Source organism: Melospiza melodia, chromosome 10 (assembly GCF_035770615.1).
Source record: "Melospiza melodia melodia isolate bMelMel2 chromosome 10, bMelMel2.pri, whole genome shotgun sequence".
NCBI lineage: Eukaryota > Metazoa > Chordata > Aves > Passeriformes > Passerellidae > Melospiza > Melospiza melodia.
The window spans coordinates 19,617,879-19,634,585 of NC_086203.1; the positions used below are offsets into that span (position 1 = coordinate 19,617,879).

Below are 16,707 nucleotides of genomic sequence, written 5' to 3' on the forward strand. Positions count from 1 at the left end.
GACCACTGCCCCTGCTCCCTCTGCCCCTGTTCCCTCTGCCCCTGTTCCCTCTGCCCCTGTTCTGTCTGCCCCTGCTCCTACTGCCCCTGTTCCCACTGCCCCTGTTCCCACTGCCCTGGTTCCCTCTGCCCCTGTTCCCCCTGCCCCTCTTCCCCCTGCCCCTGTTCCCCCTGCCCCTGTTCCCTCTGCCCCTCTTCCCCCTGCCCCTCTTCCCCCTGCCCCTGCTCCCTCTGCCCCTGTTCCCTCTGCCCCTCTTCCCCCTGCCCCTGCTCCCCCTGCCCCTGCTCCCTCTGCCCCTCTTCCCACTGCCCCTGTTCCCTCTGCCCCTGTTCCCCCTGCCCCTGTTCCCTCTGCCCCTGTTCCCCCTGCCCCTGTTCCCACTGCCCCCCACTGACCCCCTTTTTCCCCACAGGGAGAAGCAGGCCTGCCTGGCAAGCCTGGAGACAGGGGGCCCCGGGTGAGTGCAGGGCTGCTGGGCACCCTGGGCAGGACAGAGCCTCACGGCCTCTCCTGCTAATGCACATCCTCCCTTTGCCCCCACCCAGGGCCTGCCTGGCTACCGTGGCCCCCCTGGGGAGAAGGGCGACCTGGGGGACCCAGGACCTGAAGGCAGGAATGTGAGTAGCCCCTTGTGTGTGCCCAGTGCTCCATGGACACCCACCAGGCCTCGCAGATCACTGTCCCACACCCACCACCCCTCACAGATCACTGCCCCACAGGACCCACACCCCACGGGTCCCCCCTTCCCTCCCCCCCTGACTCCATCCCTCTTTCCTGCAGGGCAGCCCTGGAGCACCAGGGAGCAAGGGTGACCGTGGGGACCCAGTGAGTGATGGCAGTGCCACACGTGGCCCCCCACCCCAGAGCCAGCTGTGCCCTCCCCAGGGCTGTGCCAGCTCCCCTTAACCTGCTTCCCTTGCCCTTCTTTCAGGGGCCTCCCGGACCCCCAGGACGAGCTGTAAGTTCTGCCTCCCTGTTCTCCCTGCCCCTGGGCTGGTGTCCAGCCCCATCCACAGCTCCTCTCTGCCCCACAGGTCGATGTTGGGCCCGGAGGAGTGGGGATAAAGGGTGAGAAGGTAATGACTGAGTGTTTGGGATGCTGGGGTGGGATACCCCTGCTGTCCTCTGGGCTCTGCCTGCCCACTGGGATCCATCAAGCCCTCCCTGGCCAAAGCAGCCACAAGCAGCTGATGTGCCCCACGACTGAGAAGCACACCAGGGCACAGGGGCTGACACTCATGCCCTGTGATGGAGGAGGCCATGTAGGGCTGAGGTTTCCAAAGGAGCTGGTGTGCTCCTGGCTCCCCAGCCCCATAGGGGTCCCATGGCAGCACCCAACTCACTGGGAATTCTGCTTTTACAATTTACAACTCAGCTGAGGCTCAGGACAATTTTGGCCACAGGTTGTGCCCTGTGCAGGGTGGCACTGTGTCCCCAGCTGTGGCTCTGTGGCTCAGCAGTGCTGCTCGGTGCCTTTTTCTGCAGCCACTCCCTGACCCCCACTGCCCAGCAGGTGCTGCATTGAGCACAGCCACCTCTTTTTCCACCTCTGCCTCTTATTTTGAGAGCATTCCTCACACCCCAGCCCTTAAACACACAACACCAGCACTGTGCACTCTGGCACAGGCTTGGTACAGCACAGTGCCTCTGACCACTGTGCCCTTCCCTGGCAGGGGGACCCTGGGGACCCAGGCGAGGACGGTGCCAAGGGTGCCCGGGGTGACGCTGGCTCCCCTGGCGTGCCTGGAGAGAGGGTAGGTGCTGGGTGCTGGGGCTGCTGTGGGGGGCACTGGGCAGCATCAGGGGTGCTGTTCTGCAGAGCTGGGTGTCCTGGTGTGCAGGCACTGCCTGCTGAGCAGCCAGGATCCCTCCATGCCCCACTGCTGAGGGTGTCTCTTTCTTGCAGGGTGTGGAGGGTCCCCGTGGTCCCCCTGGCACACGGGTGAGTGTCCCCTTTCCCATGGGGTCTGAATGGGGACCCTGCCCTGTGCAGCTCCTGGTAATGGGGGATGATGCTCACTTCTCTTTGGCCTGTAGGGTGACCCTGGGGACCGAGGCCTGCCAGGAGAGAAGGTGAGAGGGCTGGGGGCTGAGGGCTGCCCCACAGCACTCCCATCCTACCCCAGAGCTCCAACCACCCTTCCCTGCTCTCCCACAGGGGGACCGTGGCCCGCCAGGGCTGGATGGCCGCAATGGGCTGGAAGGCAAACCTGGGCCCCCAGGGCCTGCTGGGCTGAGGGTGAGTGTGGGCCAGCCTGGGGGGAGCTCTGTGCCTGGGTGGGAGCTGGGGGACAGAGGGGTGATGGGCTGGGAAGCTCTGTGCCTGGGTGGGAGCTGGGGGACAGAGGGGTGATGGGCTGGGAGGAGCTGCCCCCATGGACACCCCCTGCTCCAGGCTGGGGATGCTCTGCAGGGGGAGCCTGTGGCAGGGTAGCAATGTCCCTGTCCTCACCTCCTCCTTGTCTGCAGGGGGACCCGGGTAAGCAGGGAGATCCTGGCCGGGATGTAAGTACCTCTGGAGAGGGAGGGTTTGGGCTGTGTTCCTGCTGGGGCCATCAGGCTTGCAAGGGACCAGTGTCCTGCCCCATGCTTCTCCCCTGTCCCAGCAGAGTGCCACTGCCAGTGACACTCCCTGCTCCCAGGGCTGCCCTGTGCTCCCACCATCTCCTTTCCCCACAGGGGCTGCCTGGGCTGCGTGGGGAGCAGGGACCCCCTGGCCCCGTGGGTCCCCTGGGGCCACCTGGCGTGCCTGTGAGTACCACCAGCTGCACCCTAGGGACACATCCTGCCCCATGCCCTCTGTGGGTCACAGCTGGATCCATCTGGCAGGGCTCCCCCTGTTCCCAGCTCCCCCTTCCCTGCACCTTGAGGCTCCAGTGGGGCCCAGGCACCCCTGGCTGGGGTGGGAGAGCCTGGGGGGCTCCCTCACTGCCTTTCTTTTCCTGCCAGGGCAAACCCGGTGAGGATGGCAAGCCTGGCCTGAATGGCAAGAATGTGAGTAGGGGGAGCAGGGCTTGACTCTGGGGCTCTCCCAGGATGCTGAGGGATAGTGATCCCAGTACAGCATAAGGCAAGGGGAGCATGTGGCAAAGAACCCCCATGCCCTGAGCCATCCTCGGGTTTGTACCCATGTTGAGAGAGTTCAGTGGGGCACTGACGGGCAGCTTTTGTTCCCAGGGAGAAGATGGGACACCAGGAGAGGATGGGAGAAAGGTAAGGAGGTGATCCATGGATGGTTCCTGTGTGGTCCCCATGTGATCCCCACAAGCCTGGTGGCTCCACCCCGCCCAGACCAGGAGCACCATCCTGGGGCATTGCATGGGCACCATCCCTCCAGCTGCTTTCTCTCCTGCTTAGGGAGACAAAGGTGATGCAGGACTGCCTGGGAGAGAGGTGAGTACTCCCCAGGGAGGGGTGTGTGATGGGGTGCTGGGTGCCTGGCCCCTCAGGCACAGACCCTGGGGTGACGCTGCTCTCTCGGCAGGGCCGCAACGGTGCCAAGGGCGAGCAGGGGGACAGAGGTGTGCCAGGCCCCCTCGGCCCCCCAGGCCTCCCTGGTGTCCCAGGGCAGGTTGGCCCCCCAGGCCAGGTGTGTAGCTCTCTCTCCACCCCATGGTGCCCCTCAGCACCAGACCCTGGAGTCCAGACTGCTCTGGGGCAGGCAGGACCCCCATCCATGGCTGCCTCAGGGCAGTGCCCTGTGTCCGTGGGAGCTGGCTGCTATTGTGTCCCCTCCATGTCTTCTAGGGCTCCCCAGGCCTCCGTGGGGTTCCTGGACCAAAGGTAAGTGTGCTCCTGCCCCCAAGGCAAAGGTCTGGGGGGGAACTACATCCCAAAGGGAATAAGTCCCTGGCAAGAGTCCCCATCCCCAAGATAACAGGGCTGCACCCTGGTGCTGGGCAGCCTGACTGCTCCCCTTGATCCCTTTGCTGTGTTTCAGGGGGACCCAGGGGAGCCTGGACTGCGAGGGGAGCCGGTGAGTACCCAGCACTGAGCCTGACAGGCTATGAGCACCCCAGTCACAGCCACAGGCCCTGGCAGGCAGCAAAGTGTTAACTCTGAAACCTTCCAAGGGAGAGCACTGCTCACCCCACCTGCTGCACCTCTGTACATTCCCTCATTCCCTCTTTTCCACCAAACCTAGGGGCGACCTGGCAACCCTGGAGCACGTGGAGACCCTGGCACTACAGTGGTGAGTCCCTACCCCGACCTGCTGTGCTGGGGCAGCAGCCTCAGCCCTGGGGGACAGAGAACCATCCACAGCCTCTGTGGTGGGAACCTACTTTGTTTTAAATGTCTTTTTATTGCAGAACATTGAACGTAGCCTGGAAGCACTTGGCATCAAGGTATGTGTTTCCTCACTGTCAGGCTGGGGCTTTTTCCTGCCACATGGCAGCAGGAGGGGGGCATGGGAGGTGCTGGGGGATCTGAGCAATTTAGGACAGGTTGGCAGGACTGTGGGGTGCTGCTGCAGCTGGTTCCACTTATGCTCTCTTCCTCCTTCCCCATGTTGATGGGGCAGCATCATGGGCTGGGGCTGAGGATGGTGGTCAGCAAGGGCTGATGGCACCTGTCTTCTTCCCTGCCAGGTTTCATCCCTGAAGGAGCTCACGGGTGCCTATGATGGCAGCTCAGACTCGTTTCCGCCGGCGATCGAGCGGCTGCGGGGCCAGAAGGGCTCTCGGGGGGATCCAGGAGAGAGGGGGCCCCCGGGCCGAGAGGTGAGTGGAGCCAGGCTGGATGCCAGGCCCAGCACTCTGCCCCACTCCTGCTTTCTGGGCTGGCTGGGGGTTCATGGGGAGGGCTCACCGCCCTGCCTCAGGGCTGGCTCTGGCAGCGCAGCTTTTGTCTTGCAGGGCTCCTTAGGCTTCCCTGGCGAGCGAGGACCCAAAGGTGACAAGGGAGACCCAGGTACCCCCGGCCCCCAGGGCCCCATGGGCCGGGCCGTGGGTGAGCGGGGGCCCGAGGGCCCGCCTGGGCAGCCAGGGGAGCCTGGCAAGCCAGGCATTCCTGGGGTGCCGGGCCGGGCTGGGGAGCTGGGGGAATCCGGGAGGTCCGGCGAGAAGGTGAGTGTGTGTGGAGGTGCGGGGTGAGTCTGGGGGACCTGCTCTGGGGGCCTGGGGACAGCCCCGTGACAGCCACCACGGTGTTTGCACAGGGCGACCGCGGTGAGAAGGGCGACCGAGGGGAGCAGGTGAGCTGGGACATGGTGCCCTCCATCCCCTCTGGTGCTGTGCCCCTCTTGAGGGGATGCAGGGCTCTCTGTGGGGCAAGCAGATGCCCATTTCCTCTGCTCTCCCGTGCCCTTTGACACTCACCCTATTTCTCTGCCCTTCTCAGGGAAGGGATGGCTTGCCTGGACCCCCGGGGCCCCCAGGGCCCAAGGTAGGTGATGGCTGCTCCTGGGGATCATCATCAAAATGCCAACCAGCCCCTCTGGGAGTGGATGGCCACACCCAGTCCCTTGGCTTAGGGGCCTGGGGAGGGCTTTGCCCCTGAGGGATCCTTCCTGAGGTGCCCTGGGTGCTGGCCCTGACTGTGCCCTGCCCACAGGTGGACGTGGTGGAGGGCAGCCTGATGGGCCTCCCGGGGGAGCGTGGCCCCATCGGACCCAAAGGAGCCAAGGTGTGTGGCTGGTCTGAAAGGAGAAGGCAGCTGAGATAACCAAGCTGGGGCAGCATCAAGGGCTGGGGCCAAGGATGGTGGTCAGCAAGGGCTGATGGCATCTTGTCTTCTTCCCCTCACAGGGTGAGCCCGGAGCTGAGGGCGAGCGGGGACCCAAAGGAGACAAGGTCTGAGGTTATAAGTCTCCCCTGTCAAAAGGGAGCAAAGCCCTGGGTGAGGGCACTGCTGGGCACAGCCCTCAGCAGGCCCTGGGAGGCCATGGGAAGGTCCCTGCCTGTCTTGTGACGCTGTGCCTGTCCCCACTGCAGGGTGAAGGTGGCTTGAGGGGTGACCGAGGGGAGTCTGGCGAGAAGGGCAGGGACGGCAGCCCGGTGAGTGCCACACAGCTCCCCTGCCTGGCACTGCCCCCAGACCTGCCTGGCACTGACCCCATCCCTGTCTCCATCCTTTGCTCCAGGGCCTCCCGGGTGAGCGAGGGCTGGCAGGCCCTGAGGGGAAGCCGGTGAGTGGAGATATGGTGGAGAGATGCAGGCTGGGACTGGGGGAGCTCCTGTGGTGTCACACCAGCCAGCACCAGCACCAGCAGGAGCATTTCTGCCTCATTCACCTCTGGGGCAGGCAAGGCTGTGTGGAGGTGTGGGTTTCCCCTTGCCCACTGACTGTGATGTGGTTCTTTGCAGGGCGTGCCAGGCTTCCCTGGCGTGCTGGGACGCCCGGTAGGTGTCTGTGTGTCTCCCAGGTCCCTGTGTCCCACCCCCTCAGCGCACAGCTGGGGGCTCCTGGCTGTGAACGCTTGGTGAAACCGTGGGGGTCACCCTGCTGCTGGGCTGGGTCCTTGGCCCCCTGCATGTTAGCAGGACCTGTCCAGGCTTGTGTTACTTGGTGCTTACAAGAGCTGCTGGCACTGCCTGGGTCTCCTCTCCCTGGGGACACCCCCTGCTCCCACTGGGGAAAACCCACGTCTGCAGTGATCCCATTTCTTCCTCCCTCCAGGGCAATCAGGGAGAGCCAGGACCCCCAGGACCTCCGGTAAGGAGCCACCTTGCACCGTGTGTCATGTCACTGTCGTCCAAGGGCAGTGTCAGCCAGGGTGGGCATTCCCCAGGGAGCAGAGGTGGGGTGGCACTGCTGGGGCTGAGTGGTCCTGCTGCCCCCTCCCTGCTCTGTGCCACCAGCAAGCGCCACCCCAATCATGTCCCCTTGTCCCCTGCAGGGCAGCATTGGCCCCCCAGGGACCCAGGGCCCAGCTGGTGCCAAGGTAAGGCAGCAGCACTGCCACTCCAGCCTGGCAGAGGGAAAGGGTGCCTTGCCAGATTGGGGGCTGGAGGGAGGACCACATTTCAGGAAGTTTTGGGCTGGGGGAGGGACATTTGGCTGGACCCCTGCTGGATCCAGCTATGAAGATGTGCCTGTGACCAAGTAGCTGGGTGCTTGGGGTGGTCAGACTGATGCAATGTGTTCTTCACAGGGTGACCCAGGGGAACCTGGCTCCAGCATCCGTGTGAGTACTCATACCCTCCCTGCCTGTACCCACCTGGCTGCCCAAATCCATCCAGCCTCCCCAAATCAGCCAGTCCCACCCCAACACATCTTCCCATGGGGGCAGCCGAGGTCCTGGCTGTTCCATCCCCTCTCTGATGTGGCTGTTTCCATTGCAGGGCTTGCCTGGCCCCCAGGGCAACATGGGCCTGCCAGGACCCCTTGGCCCCCCTGGCCCAGGGGTAGGTATTTGCAGCACCCCAAAACCACCCCTTGGCTGCTCCTGGTGCTGGGATGCTGCCTGATCTCTGCTCATGTCTCCTTGCAGGGCCCGCCGGGTGTCCCTGGGCTGCCGGGACAAGTGGTGAGTGTGTGACCCCCACACCTGGCTGCCATCAGTGAGGGTGCCTGGGGCTGCCTGCACAGCCCAGCCCCACTGTCACTGCCTGCAGGGGGAGAGTGGGAAGCCAGGAGTGCCGGGCAGGGACGGTGTGCCAGGGAAGGACGGCGAGGCAGGAATGCCTGGGAAGATGGTACGGACGTGCCCACCCTGCCCCATCCCCACTCAGCTCAGCCTGGCTTTCTGCAGCCAAGGCTGAGGGCTGTGCCACTTGTGCCAGGGCTTACCAGGACCTTCAGGGCCTGCTGGTCCCAAGGGAGAGCCAGGGGATGCTGGAGCCCCGGGGCAGGTGAGTGCAGAGCTGCCTTGGCCAGGATGAGGGGAGCATCCTTGTGCAGCCCTGCTCACCTGCCCACTATCCTCTGCCCCAGGCCATCACCGGCCCCCCTGGAGCCAAGGGAGAGAAGGTAAGGACCAGGCTGGGAGGGCTGGGCTGGGCAGGGGTGTGCTGGGCCCTGGCACCCTCAGTGGGCACAGCTGAGCACCCATGTGTGCCCTGCAGGGAGAGCCGGCGCTGCTGGAGGGTGTGCTGCTGGGAGAGCCCGTGAGTCACCCACACCCCCTGACACTGCCCTCATCTCCCTCATTGACCCTTCCCTGCCATAACCTTATCCACCACCCTGGCCTTGTGAGGGGCCAGCCAGCCCTGTGTGTGCCCTGTCCCCTGACACTGCTGTCCCTGGCAGGGCTCCAAGGGTGACCGAGGCTTGCCAGGCCCCAAGGGTGACAAGGTGAGTGCTGCCCTGGGGGTCACTGGGGAGGGGTCGTGTGGTCCTCAGCTCCCTGGCTGCTTGGACACCGTGTGGGGATCCAGCTGCAGCTGCTTGTCACAGACATGCTTTATGAAAAATCCTTTCCTTAGGATTTTTTCTCCTGAGAAGCTGAGAGGACTCAGGAACAAAATGTAAACAATGATTATCTGCTGCTGTGGAATGCAACAGGTGGATCTGTGATTGGTCCATGGTGGTTGTTTCTAATTAATGGCCCATCACAGTCAGCTGGCTCAGACTCTCTGAGAGTCAGAAGCTTTTGTTATCACTCCTTTTCTATTCTTAGCTAGCCATCTGATGAAATCCTTTCTTCTATTCTTTTAATATAGTGTAGTTTTAAAATAATATATATATCATAAAATAATAAATCAAGCCTTCTGAAACATCAGATCCTCATCTCTTCCCTTGTCCTGGGACCCCTGTGAACACCACCACAGCTGCTCCCCCAGTCCATAATCCCACACATCTGCTTTTTCCTTCTTTTTCCCTGCCAGGGGGAGCCAGGAAAGTTTGGAGAGCCAGGAGATCCTGGGGAAGATGTGAGTAGGAGGCATATTGGGGTGGTGGGTGGATACTGGGGACAGTGGATGCTGGTGGGGGCTGGCATCTGTGCCCCTGCCACCTACTGCCCAGGTCCTCCTGGGGCTTGGTGTCTTCACAGGGAGCCAAGGGGTCCTCTGGAGCCAAAGGGGAGAAGGTATGTCCCCCCTGCCCCACCCTGGGGGATGCTCTGGGTGGCACGATGGCCCTGGCACCCCTGTGTCCCCAGCCTGGTGATGTGCCACATGCTCTGTGCCACCTTGCAGGGATCAGTGGGTGTCGGTGCACGGGGACCACCAGGGCAGGATGGGCCTCCAGGTCTGAAGGTAACCCCTGTCCCCATGTCACCCTGGCTCTGATCATGTCCCTGATGCCCCAGTGATGCTCTAGCTTGGCTGGCTGAAGGAAAAGCAGCTCCTGAGGAGCTCCATCTTTTACTTCCCTACCTCAGGGTGACACCGGCCTGCCAGGATTGCCAGGACCCCCAGGCTTGGCAGGCCCTGCTGGGATGCCAGGACAGCCAGGCCTGAGAGGGGACAATGGACAGCCTGGCCCTCCAGGTCCCCCAGGAGAGAGGGTAAAGGCTTCAACCAGAACATGGCACCACTGGTCCTGGCGACGCTGGGCCCTTGTGCAGTGGCACTGAGGTCCCTGCAAGCCCCACTCCTTCCCAGCCCCAGGCTCTGCCCATTCCTGCTTCCTCCCTGCAGGGTCTGATCGGCTTTCCAGGCAGGGATGGTGCTGCTGGACCACCAGGACCTGTGGGGCCCCCAGGGCCGGCTGTGAGTATGGTGGCACAGCATTCCTGGGGCTGAGGGCTCTGTCCTGCTGGCTCAGACAGGCTGGCAGGGACAGCTGGCACCTCCCTGGGCCCTGGGGCAGGCTGGAGTGTGCAGTGCTGTGGTGGCACTCTCAGGGATGTTTTACAGGGTGTCTGGCACTGCTTTCCTCCTGTGGCTTGCTCACCCTTCTCCTTTCTTTTAGGGCATGCAAGGGACCCCTGGCCTGAAGGGTGACAAGGTAGGACCAGGGGCAGCCCTATAGCATGAGGGGTGGGAGGTTGGTTCCCTTGTGGAGTGTCCCTGCAGCCAGCACCCCTGAGGGTGCTGTGCCTGCTCTGGATGGTGGCACATGGCACCCAGAGAGCTGGTGGGGACTGTGGGGTGTCCCTGGCAGGGGGGGTGCCTGCAGGGCTGGGAGGAGCTGTGGGCAGTGAGGATGGGGATGAGTTCCTGCCTTCCTCTGGCAGGGAGCTCCAGGGGCTGGGCTGCCAGGAGCCAGAGGTGAACGTGGTGACCCAGGACCACGGGTAGGTACTGCCACAGTCCCCAAGTCCCCACAGCCAGGGACAGAAGGCTCATGGTGCCTGACAGGTCCCTGAACCAGAGGTGCAGCTGTCCCTGGCCTGGGGTGATGCTGGGGTGCCCCCAACCCCCTTCTCACATCCCTTCCCCCTTGCAGGGTGAGGATGGACGCCCAGGGCCAGAAGGGGATCGTGGGCCAGCTGTAGGTACCCCCCTCCCTCAGCTGCACCCTGCTCGGGTGATCCCTCCCTGAGCACCCCTCTCTTGTCCCCCACAGGGCGTGCCTGGGAACCGTGGGGAGCGTGGGGACAAGGTAAGGGACTCTGTGTGCTGGGGACAGTGATGCACCTCCAGGTACTGGGGTGCCCAGGGAGGTGCTGCTGCTCCCTGCTGTGCATCTTTGAAGCATCTCCCCTCATCCTCACAGGGAGACCTCGGGGCCCCAGGAGCCAAAGGAGACAAGGTGAGTCCTTGGGGAGGGGGCAGTGGGAGGCAGGCAGCAGCCCTGGCCCCCTTCTCACCCCCCCTCTGTCTGCTTTGGGTGCACAGGGTGATACTGTGGTGCTGGAGGGGCCGCCAGGAGCACGGGGCAGCAAGGGGGAGCCGGTAAGAGCTGTCCCTGTCCTCCCTCTCCCCGTCCTTCCTGTCCCTCTGGGAAGAGCTGGAGGAGCTTTTCCCTGCTGGGGGACCCTCCCTTGCAGAGTGCATTGTCCCCTCTCCTGCAGCCACCCCACAGACCCCATGTTCCTGCTCCCACCCTGATGTGTGTCTGAGCTTCTCCTCATCCCCTGACCCCTCCCTGTGCTTCCTCCTTTGCAGGGAGAGCGTGGCCTGAAGGGCACAGAAGGGGACAAGGGGGACAAGGGGGAGCAAGGCATGCTTGGAGAGAAGGTACAGGGCTGGGGGGAGCTTGTGCAGGGCTGGGAGCTGCTGGGGTGGGGATCATGGAGGGCAAGGGACAGGGCAGGGGACAGACGAAGCAGGGCATGACAGCATCCCTGTGCCCTATGTGCTGCTGGTGCAGGGACATGGTGCAAGGGGACCATGGCCTGGAGGTGACCATGGCTGTGCTGTGGCCATGCAGAGGCTGTGGCTGGAGCTCTCCCTCCTGGCCTGTGCTGATCTGGGTTTCTGTTGCAGGGCACGAGGGGTGAACAAGGAGAGAAGGGCTCCATGGGCTTCCCTGGGGCACGTGGCCCCAGTGGGCAGAAGGTATGAAGCTGGGCAGCCTCTCTGCTGGGTTTGCTGGTGGCACCATCCCCTCAGCTGCCCTGACTGGTGCCTTTGCCTTCCCCAGGGAGAGGTTGGAGCACCAGGAGAGCCTGGAGAGCCGGTGAGGAGCTGTGTCTGTGCCTCTGCCCCCCCAGTGCAGGGCAGGAGCAGACCCTGTCACGCTGTGTGCTCTCCACAGGGCCAGCCTGGCCGTGATGGCATCCCCGGGGCCCGGGGAGACAAGGGGGACATGGGACCCCTGGGCTTGCGTGGCCTCAAGGTGGGTTGGCTTCTCTGGCTGCCAGCATTCTCCGGTGCTGGCTTGGCAGGGCTCTGACTTCCCATCCTTGCAGGGTGAGCGGGGCATGAAAGGTGCCTGTGGCCTCAATGGGGACAAGGGTGACAAGGTGAGTGGGTGCCTGCAGGGTGCTGCAGGAGCCTGGATGGTGCCTGGGGGCTGTGACCCTTTGGATCCCCTCCCTCAGCCAGGGGAGTGGGAGATGGCTGAGGCCACACCTTGCCCTGTGACAGGCTCAGGGGTCCCCTCCTCTGCCTGTGGCTCTGGGGTGAGCACTGAGGGCTGAAGGACTGACTGCCCTGCCTCTCTCCTGCCTGCTGTAGGGAGAGCCAGGGATCCCAGGGCGCCCAGGGCTGTCAGGGAGGAAAGGAGAGCCGGTAAGCACCTCAGTGACACCAGGGTGGGACAGGAAAGCATGGCTGGGGGCTGATGGACACTGCTTTGTCCCCCAGGGAGAGCTGGGCCTGTCAGGACCACCAGGCATTCCTGGAAAGGAAGGGCTCATGGGACCCAAGGTAGGTTAGAGCAGTGCTGGGAAAAGCTGTGCTGGCACTTCATCCCCCTGCTGTGTGTCCCCTGCTGCCTGTCCCTTCCTCTTTGCAGGGTGACCGGGGCTTTGACGGGCAGCAGGGAGCCAAAGGAGACCAGGGGGAGAAAGGAGACCGGGTGAGCAGGCTGCAAAGGGATGGGAGGCATTGCACCACATTGCTTGTACCAGGATTCGGCCTTGGCTGGACGCACATCAGAGCCTGGTGCTCCCAGAAGAGTCATTCAGTGCTGCTCTAAATATGTCACTAAGCAAGGACTGAGAACAGTTCCCTGCTCTTTATAAGGAGGCACCAGTGCTGGTTTTTTGGGGGCTCAGAGGATGTCCATGGCATCTGCTCTGAAGCTGGGGGCTCTGAAGCCCCTGGCCTGACCCTCTGCTCTCCTCCAGGGTGCCCCGGGTGTTATGGGTGGCCCTGGTCCCCGGGGCAGTGATGGAGCTCCTGGCCCCCCTGGGCCCTCAGGGAGCGTTGGCCCACGAGGTCCTGAGGGCATGCAGGGCCAGAAGGTAAGTGCTCACCACAGGTGACTGCTCCCTCTGGGGCTCTGGGGATGGGAGGGCCCAATTCACCTCGTGGGTGAGGGGTGGGTGGCATCTGGAGTCACATCCCAGCTCTGTCCTGCCCTCCCAGCTCGCTGGTTTGTGTCCTCCCTTGTGTCCCCCTGCCCAGGGGATGGAGTCTGGTGGGGGGAGTCTGGAACCCTGCTTGTCCTTGAGTTGGGCTGGAGCTGTCCCCATCCCCACCTGCACTGGCATCCCTGGGGTGCAGGCCTGGGGAAAGCAGCACCTGCATGGTGCTGGGGGGAGCAGAGAGGCTCCAGCAGCCAGATCCTGAGCATGTGTCCTTTGCAGGGGGAGAGAGGCCCCCCAGGACAGTCAGTGCCCGGCACACGGGGCATGCCTGGCATCCCTGGTGAGAGAGGAGAGCAGGTAAGTGTGTGGGTGCCTGGCCCTGCCTGGATGGGCTCCAGCCTGGGCCAGCTTCCCACCTCCTTTCTGCTGTCCCCAGGGCAGTCCTGGCACCCACGGGCCCCGTGGGGAGAAGGGGGAGCCGGGCATGACGGTAAGGAGCCAGCACAGGCTGGTGGCACTCAGGTCACTGGGGTGGGAAGGGGTGCTGGATCCATCCCACTGCCACTGAGGGAGGGGCTGCCCTCACCTCTGGGCTCTGCTAGACCCTCAGGAAAGGGCTTTTCCTCCTCTTGAATTGCACCACCCCCCATTGCTACCCTTGCCCCTCGTGTGCCCGGCAGGAGGAGGAGATCCGTGCCTTCGTCAGGCAGGAGATGAGCCAGCACTGTGGTGAGCATCCCCCCTGCTGCCCTGGGGCTGGGGGCACACCCTTACCTGCTCCCCTCTCTGGACTCTGCCCCTGACCCCACCCTGTCTCTCCCACAGCCTGTGGTGGCCACTTCCCACGGCACCAGGACTCACGTGAGCACTCAGGTTGCAGCTCTTCCTTCCTATCCCCCTGCTCCAAACGTGTGGCACAAAAGGAGCCCTGGCACCCAGGTGTGCCACTGGTTTTGGGGAGCTGGAGGTGGCTGGCACCCTCCATGACCCCTCAGTCAGGGTCAACATCAGTGCAGGGCCCTGCACAGGGAGAAGGGATGGTGTGTGGCAGAAATTATGGTGCAGGCATCCCAGGGACAGCTGGCTCAGGATGGTGCCAGTGGGGTCTGGGTGCTGCCAGCGTCTGCCCAACTGAGGGGGTCACAGGAGCTGTACCCCATCTATTCTTGGGTGTCAGAACTGGGGCAGGGGTCTTGCAGGGGTCAGTGCTGGAGGGAAGGGTAGGCTGGAGGAGTGGGATTGGAGGGATGGAGGCAAAGGGTGGGCTGGGATGAGGTGGGTGCTTTCTCTCCAAGGAGGCTGGGGGGCTCAGGCCAGGAGCAGCTTCCACTCTGCCCAGGGAGCAGGAAGAATCGTCCGCCAGGAGAGCGAGCAGGACCAAACAGGTGATGGAGAGCCTGGAGGGTCTGTGAGATCTGGTGACACAGGCATGTGTGCCTCCCTGTGCCCTCCCCTGTCCCTTCCTGCTGGGCTCTCAGTGAGTGCTGTCTCTCTGGGCCTCCCCTGCCCGTGCCTCCTCCAGAAGCCCCCGTGGCAGCCCTGGGCTGTGGTGCAGACAGGGGAGGGGGAATCTCCCCACCCACCATCCCTGTGCATGTATCCTGTCAGGCTGCATCAGGGTAGGGCAGTGCTGCACTGCTCCACACCTGAGAGGGGTTGTTTTCCCTTGGGAAATAAGGGGAAAGCAGCTCAGACTCCTTTGCCTCTTCCCTGATTCCTGTGTCCCCTTGACAGGATCACTCTCCACTCAGCCATTCCTTGCTGGCAGCGCTCATGTAGTCCCTGTGCTCAAGCTGTCACACGCTGAGGAGGATGAGGGTGTGTCATCCCTGTGCTTTCAGTCCTTGTCCCCCTTTTTCTGCGCTCCATGTGTGTGGTGAGGACTGCTCACATGTGGTGCTGTCTCCCAGGGCAGGACAGGCAGGTCACGCTCGACGACGATGACCTCGCCTATGACATGGAGGGAGAGGAGGATGACTACGATGAGGTCCCGGAGATGGACAGCTTGGAGCAGCCCACAGGGGATGGTGAGCTTCCCTGCACTCACCTGGCACTCAGAGCTAAGCTGTTGGGGGAAACCATGGAGCTGCCCTGCGTTTTGCTGGGCAGTGTGTCCCTGTGCCATCTGTCTGGGGGATTTGGGATTTCCTGCCCCTGTGCCATCTCTCTGGTGGATTTGGGGTTTCCTGCCCTCTTGCTGGTACCTGGGGGGGGTTGCACCTTCTCTATCACTGTGCTGCCCACACCATGCAGACCTTGTGCTCTATCCCCCTCACCAAAGCTGTCACCAGCTGTGATGGGTGCTGTGCTGGGCTGGTGGGACCTGCTGCCCTGGCAGGTTTCCTGTGCTCTGGTCATGAGCCACAGGACAGATCCCAAAGGCCCCAGGAGATCAGGGAAGCCCTAGGGCAGCAGCCTTTGGAGAGTCCCTCTATAATCCTTTCAAGGGGTGTTGTGGCCATCATGTCCCCATCTCTTTGCTGGGAGCTGTCCCTGTGGACAGAGTGGAGTCTCCTGCCCTCGATTCCAGCACTTGGGCAGAGCACAGAGAGTCTCCTCCAGCCAAACCCTTCCCATGCTCAGCCTTGTCCTTCTGGGCTTCCCCTCCTGGTGGGTGGTGGGTCTGGCATCCCTCCCTGCCCTGACAGCAGGGTTTGCCCACAGCTGAGCCCTGCAGGCTGCCCCTGGACGAGGGGCACTGCCAGCGCTACACCCTGCGCTGGTACTACAACCAAAGAGCCACCGAGTGCCGGCCCTTCGTCTACAGCGGCTGCCAGGGCAACCCCAACCGCTTCCAGAGCAAGGAGGAGTGTGAGCTGCACTGCAGGACAGGTGGGCAGGGCTGGGCACTGCGGCACCTCCACGCTGTGCCCTGTGCTCAGCTGTGCAGGGCTGGGGACAGCGCTGCTCCCCGAGCTCTGACAGCGCCTCGCTTCTCTCCACAGCTTCCCGCAGCAGTGCTGGCAGCAAGGAAGGAGGGCAGCCAAAGCTGTAGGTGCAGGCAGTGTCTGGGCAGGCTGGGCTGCCTGGAGTGGGGCCCAGCTGCTGCCCTGGCCAGGGCTGGGCTGCCCGTGGGGGCAGCAGCCATGTGCCCACCAGCCCCAGCAGGAACCTGGTGCTATTTCTAACCTGTCTTTATGCTGCTCGTGGGTTTTTCATTTCATATCAGTGTATTGTCATTAAGGTGAAATTTATGTCAAATGGGAAATTGCCTCCCACCGAGGCTCTGAACCCCCTTTCCCACTGGGCTGTTCTCAGTTTGATTTTTAAATTATTTTTTGCCAACAGAAGGGTTCTTAGCCCTGTTCCCTCTCTCTGGAAGCAGAGGTAGCACTTGGCATAGTTGGGCTCCCTCCCCTCCCATAATACCCTTGTACTTTTCCTGCCCCCCACAGACCCCCAAACTCCCTCTCTGCTCCCTGTCTCTGCTGGGAGAACTGCCCACATCCCTGTGCCAGGCAGTGCCTCCCTGCACAGCATCCCTCACCCTGCAATGAGCTCCATCTGAATAAATTTCACCTTAACCTCAACTAGGGCCCAGTTCCCCTTTTGTGGCTGTGATGGTTTGGCAATGACCTGTGGGGAGATGGAGGCTCTTGCCATGTGCTGCCCTCCAGCTCACACATCTGCCAGCAGCACATCTGGCTTTAACCTGGGGGATCTCACCTGCCCCCCAGGCCTGTCAGGGACACCCTGAGGATGGTGCTATGTTAGAAGCGGCTCCTGCTCGCCCACACTTACTCTCAAGGCTTTGTGAATGTGATGTTGCAGCCCCTGCACCCCCCCCATCCCCAGGGCTGGGTAGGGATGTGCCCTTCACTGCCCCAGGGCTGCTGGCTGGGCTGTGTGGCCCCACACGTCCTGCTGTTCTCTGTGTATGTTATATACAGCAAATGTCTATGTGTACAATGCAGGAGGATGTGTATTAAAGCTGTGCTCACAGGGACATGTCACATTCT

General features: G+C 62.9%; 1 protein-coding gene across 1 annotated transcript in view; it reads left to right on the plus strand.

Annotated features, from left to right (window-relative positions):
- COL7A1 (collagen type VII alpha 1 chain) overlaps positions 1 to 16,701 on the plus strand; it is a 29,936-nt gene extending 13,235 nt beyond the window's left edge. Inside the window, exons 54-120 of the mRNA XM_063164329.1 lie at positions 413 to 457; positions 546 to 617; positions 781 to 825; positions 932 to 958; positions 1,035 to 1,076; positions 1,674 to 1,754; positions 1,907 to 1,942; positions 2,038 to 2,073; positions 2,159 to 2,239; positions 2,470 to 2,505; positions 2,680 to 2,751; positions 2,950 to 2,994; positions 3,178 to 3,213; positions 3,358 to 3,393; positions 3,485 to 3,589; positions 3,748 to 3,783; positions 3,941 to 3,976; positions 4,145 to 4,192; positions 4,311 to 4,346; positions 4,590 to 4,721; positions 4,857 to 5,066; positions 5,159 to 5,194; positions 5,341 to 5,385; positions 5,554 to 5,625; positions 5,748 to 5,792; positions 5,934 to 5,996; positions 6,083 to 6,127; positions 6,306 to 6,341; positions 6,619 to 6,654; positions 6,839 to 6,883; positions 7,094 to 7,126; positions 7,284 to 7,346; positions 7,433 to 7,468; positions 7,557 to 7,637; positions 7,725 to 7,793; positions 7,876 to 7,911; positions 8,007 to 8,048; positions 8,191 to 8,235; positions 8,769 to 8,813; positions 8,936 to 8,971; positions 9,081 to 9,140; positions 9,266 to 9,391; positions 9,525 to 9,596; positions 9,799 to 9,834; positions 10,064 to 10,123; positions 10,276 to 10,320; positions 10,396 to 10,431; positions 10,546 to 10,581; positions 10,668 to 10,724; positions 10,938 to 11,009; positions 11,259 to 11,330; positions 11,416 to 11,451; positions 11,530 to 11,610; positions 11,684 to 11,737; positions 11,952 to 12,005; positions 12,081 to 12,143; positions 12,232 to 12,294; positions 12,566 to 12,682; positions 13,028 to 13,105; positions 13,185 to 13,238; positions 13,429 to 13,477; positions 13,574 to 13,687; positions 14,044 to 14,175; positions 14,483 to 14,566; positions 14,659 to 14,775; positions 15,413 to 15,580; positions 15,694 to 16,701. Coding sequence (XP_063020399.1) covers positions 413 to 457; positions 546 to 617; positions 781 to 825; positions 932 to 958; positions 1,035 to 1,076; positions 1,674 to 1,754; positions 1,907 to 1,942; positions 2,038 to 2,073; positions 2,159 to 2,239; positions 2,470 to 2,505; positions 2,680 to 2,751; positions 2,950 to 2,994; positions 3,178 to 3,213; positions 3,358 to 3,393; positions 3,485 to 3,589; positions 3,748 to 3,783; positions 3,941 to 3,976; positions 4,145 to 4,192; positions 4,311 to 4,346; positions 4,590 to 4,721; positions 4,857 to 5,066; positions 5,159 to 5,194; positions 5,341 to 5,385; positions 5,554 to 5,625; positions 5,748 to 5,792; positions 5,934 to 5,996; positions 6,083 to 6,127; positions 6,306 to 6,341; positions 6,619 to 6,654; positions 6,839 to 6,883; positions 7,094 to 7,126; positions 7,284 to 7,346; positions 7,433 to 7,468; positions 7,557 to 7,637; positions 7,725 to 7,793; positions 7,876 to 7,911; positions 8,007 to 8,048; positions 8,191 to 8,235; positions 8,769 to 8,813; positions 8,936 to 8,971; positions 9,081 to 9,140; positions 9,266 to 9,391; positions 9,525 to 9,596; positions 9,799 to 9,834; positions 10,064 to 10,123; positions 10,276 to 10,320; positions 10,396 to 10,431; positions 10,546 to 10,581; positions 10,668 to 10,724; positions 10,938 to 11,009; positions 11,259 to 11,330; positions 11,416 to 11,451; positions 11,530 to 11,610; positions 11,684 to 11,737; positions 11,952 to 12,005; positions 12,081 to 12,143; positions 12,232 to 12,294; positions 12,566 to 12,682; positions 13,028 to 13,105; positions 13,185 to 13,238; positions 13,429 to 13,477; positions 13,574 to 13,687; positions 14,044 to 14,175; positions 14,483 to 14,566; positions 14,659 to 14,775; positions 15,413 to 15,580; positions 15,694 to 15,743 — 4,188 coding nt within the window. The 3' untranslated portion in view covers positions 15,744 to 16,701. The remainder of the gene's footprint in view (positions 1 to 412; positions 458 to 545; positions 618 to 780; positions 826 to 931; positions 959 to 1,034; positions 1,077 to 1,673; positions 1,755 to 1,906; positions 1,943 to 2,037; positions 2,074 to 2,158; positions 2,240 to 2,469; positions 2,506 to 2,679; positions 2,752 to 2,949; positions 2,995 to 3,177; positions 3,214 to 3,357; positions 3,394 to 3,484; positions 3,590 to 3,747; positions 3,784 to 3,940; positions 3,977 to 4,144; positions 4,193 to 4,310; positions 4,347 to 4,589; positions 4,722 to 4,856; positions 5,067 to 5,158; positions 5,195 to 5,340; positions 5,386 to 5,553; positions 5,626 to 5,747; positions 5,793 to 5,933; positions 5,997 to 6,082; positions 6,128 to 6,305; positions 6,342 to 6,618; positions 6,655 to 6,838; positions 6,884 to 7,093; positions 7,127 to 7,283; positions 7,347 to 7,432; positions 7,469 to 7,556; positions 7,638 to 7,724; positions 7,794 to 7,875; positions 7,912 to 8,006; positions 8,049 to 8,190; positions 8,236 to 8,768; positions 8,814 to 8,935; positions 8,972 to 9,080; positions 9,141 to 9,265; positions 9,392 to 9,524; positions 9,597 to 9,798; positions 9,835 to 10,063; positions 10,124 to 10,275; positions 10,321 to 10,395; positions 10,432 to 10,545; positions 10,582 to 10,667; positions 10,725 to 10,937; positions 11,010 to 11,258; positions 11,331 to 11,415; positions 11,452 to 11,529; positions 11,611 to 11,683; positions 11,738 to 11,951; positions 12,006 to 12,080; positions 12,144 to 12,231; positions 12,295 to 12,565; positions 12,683 to 13,027; positions 13,106 to 13,184; positions 13,239 to 13,428; positions 13,478 to 13,573; positions 13,688 to 14,043; positions 14,176 to 14,482; positions 14,567 to 14,658; positions 14,776 to 15,412; positions 15,581 to 15,693) is intronic.
- The last annotated feature ends 6 nt before the right edge of the window (positions 16,702 to 16,707 follow it).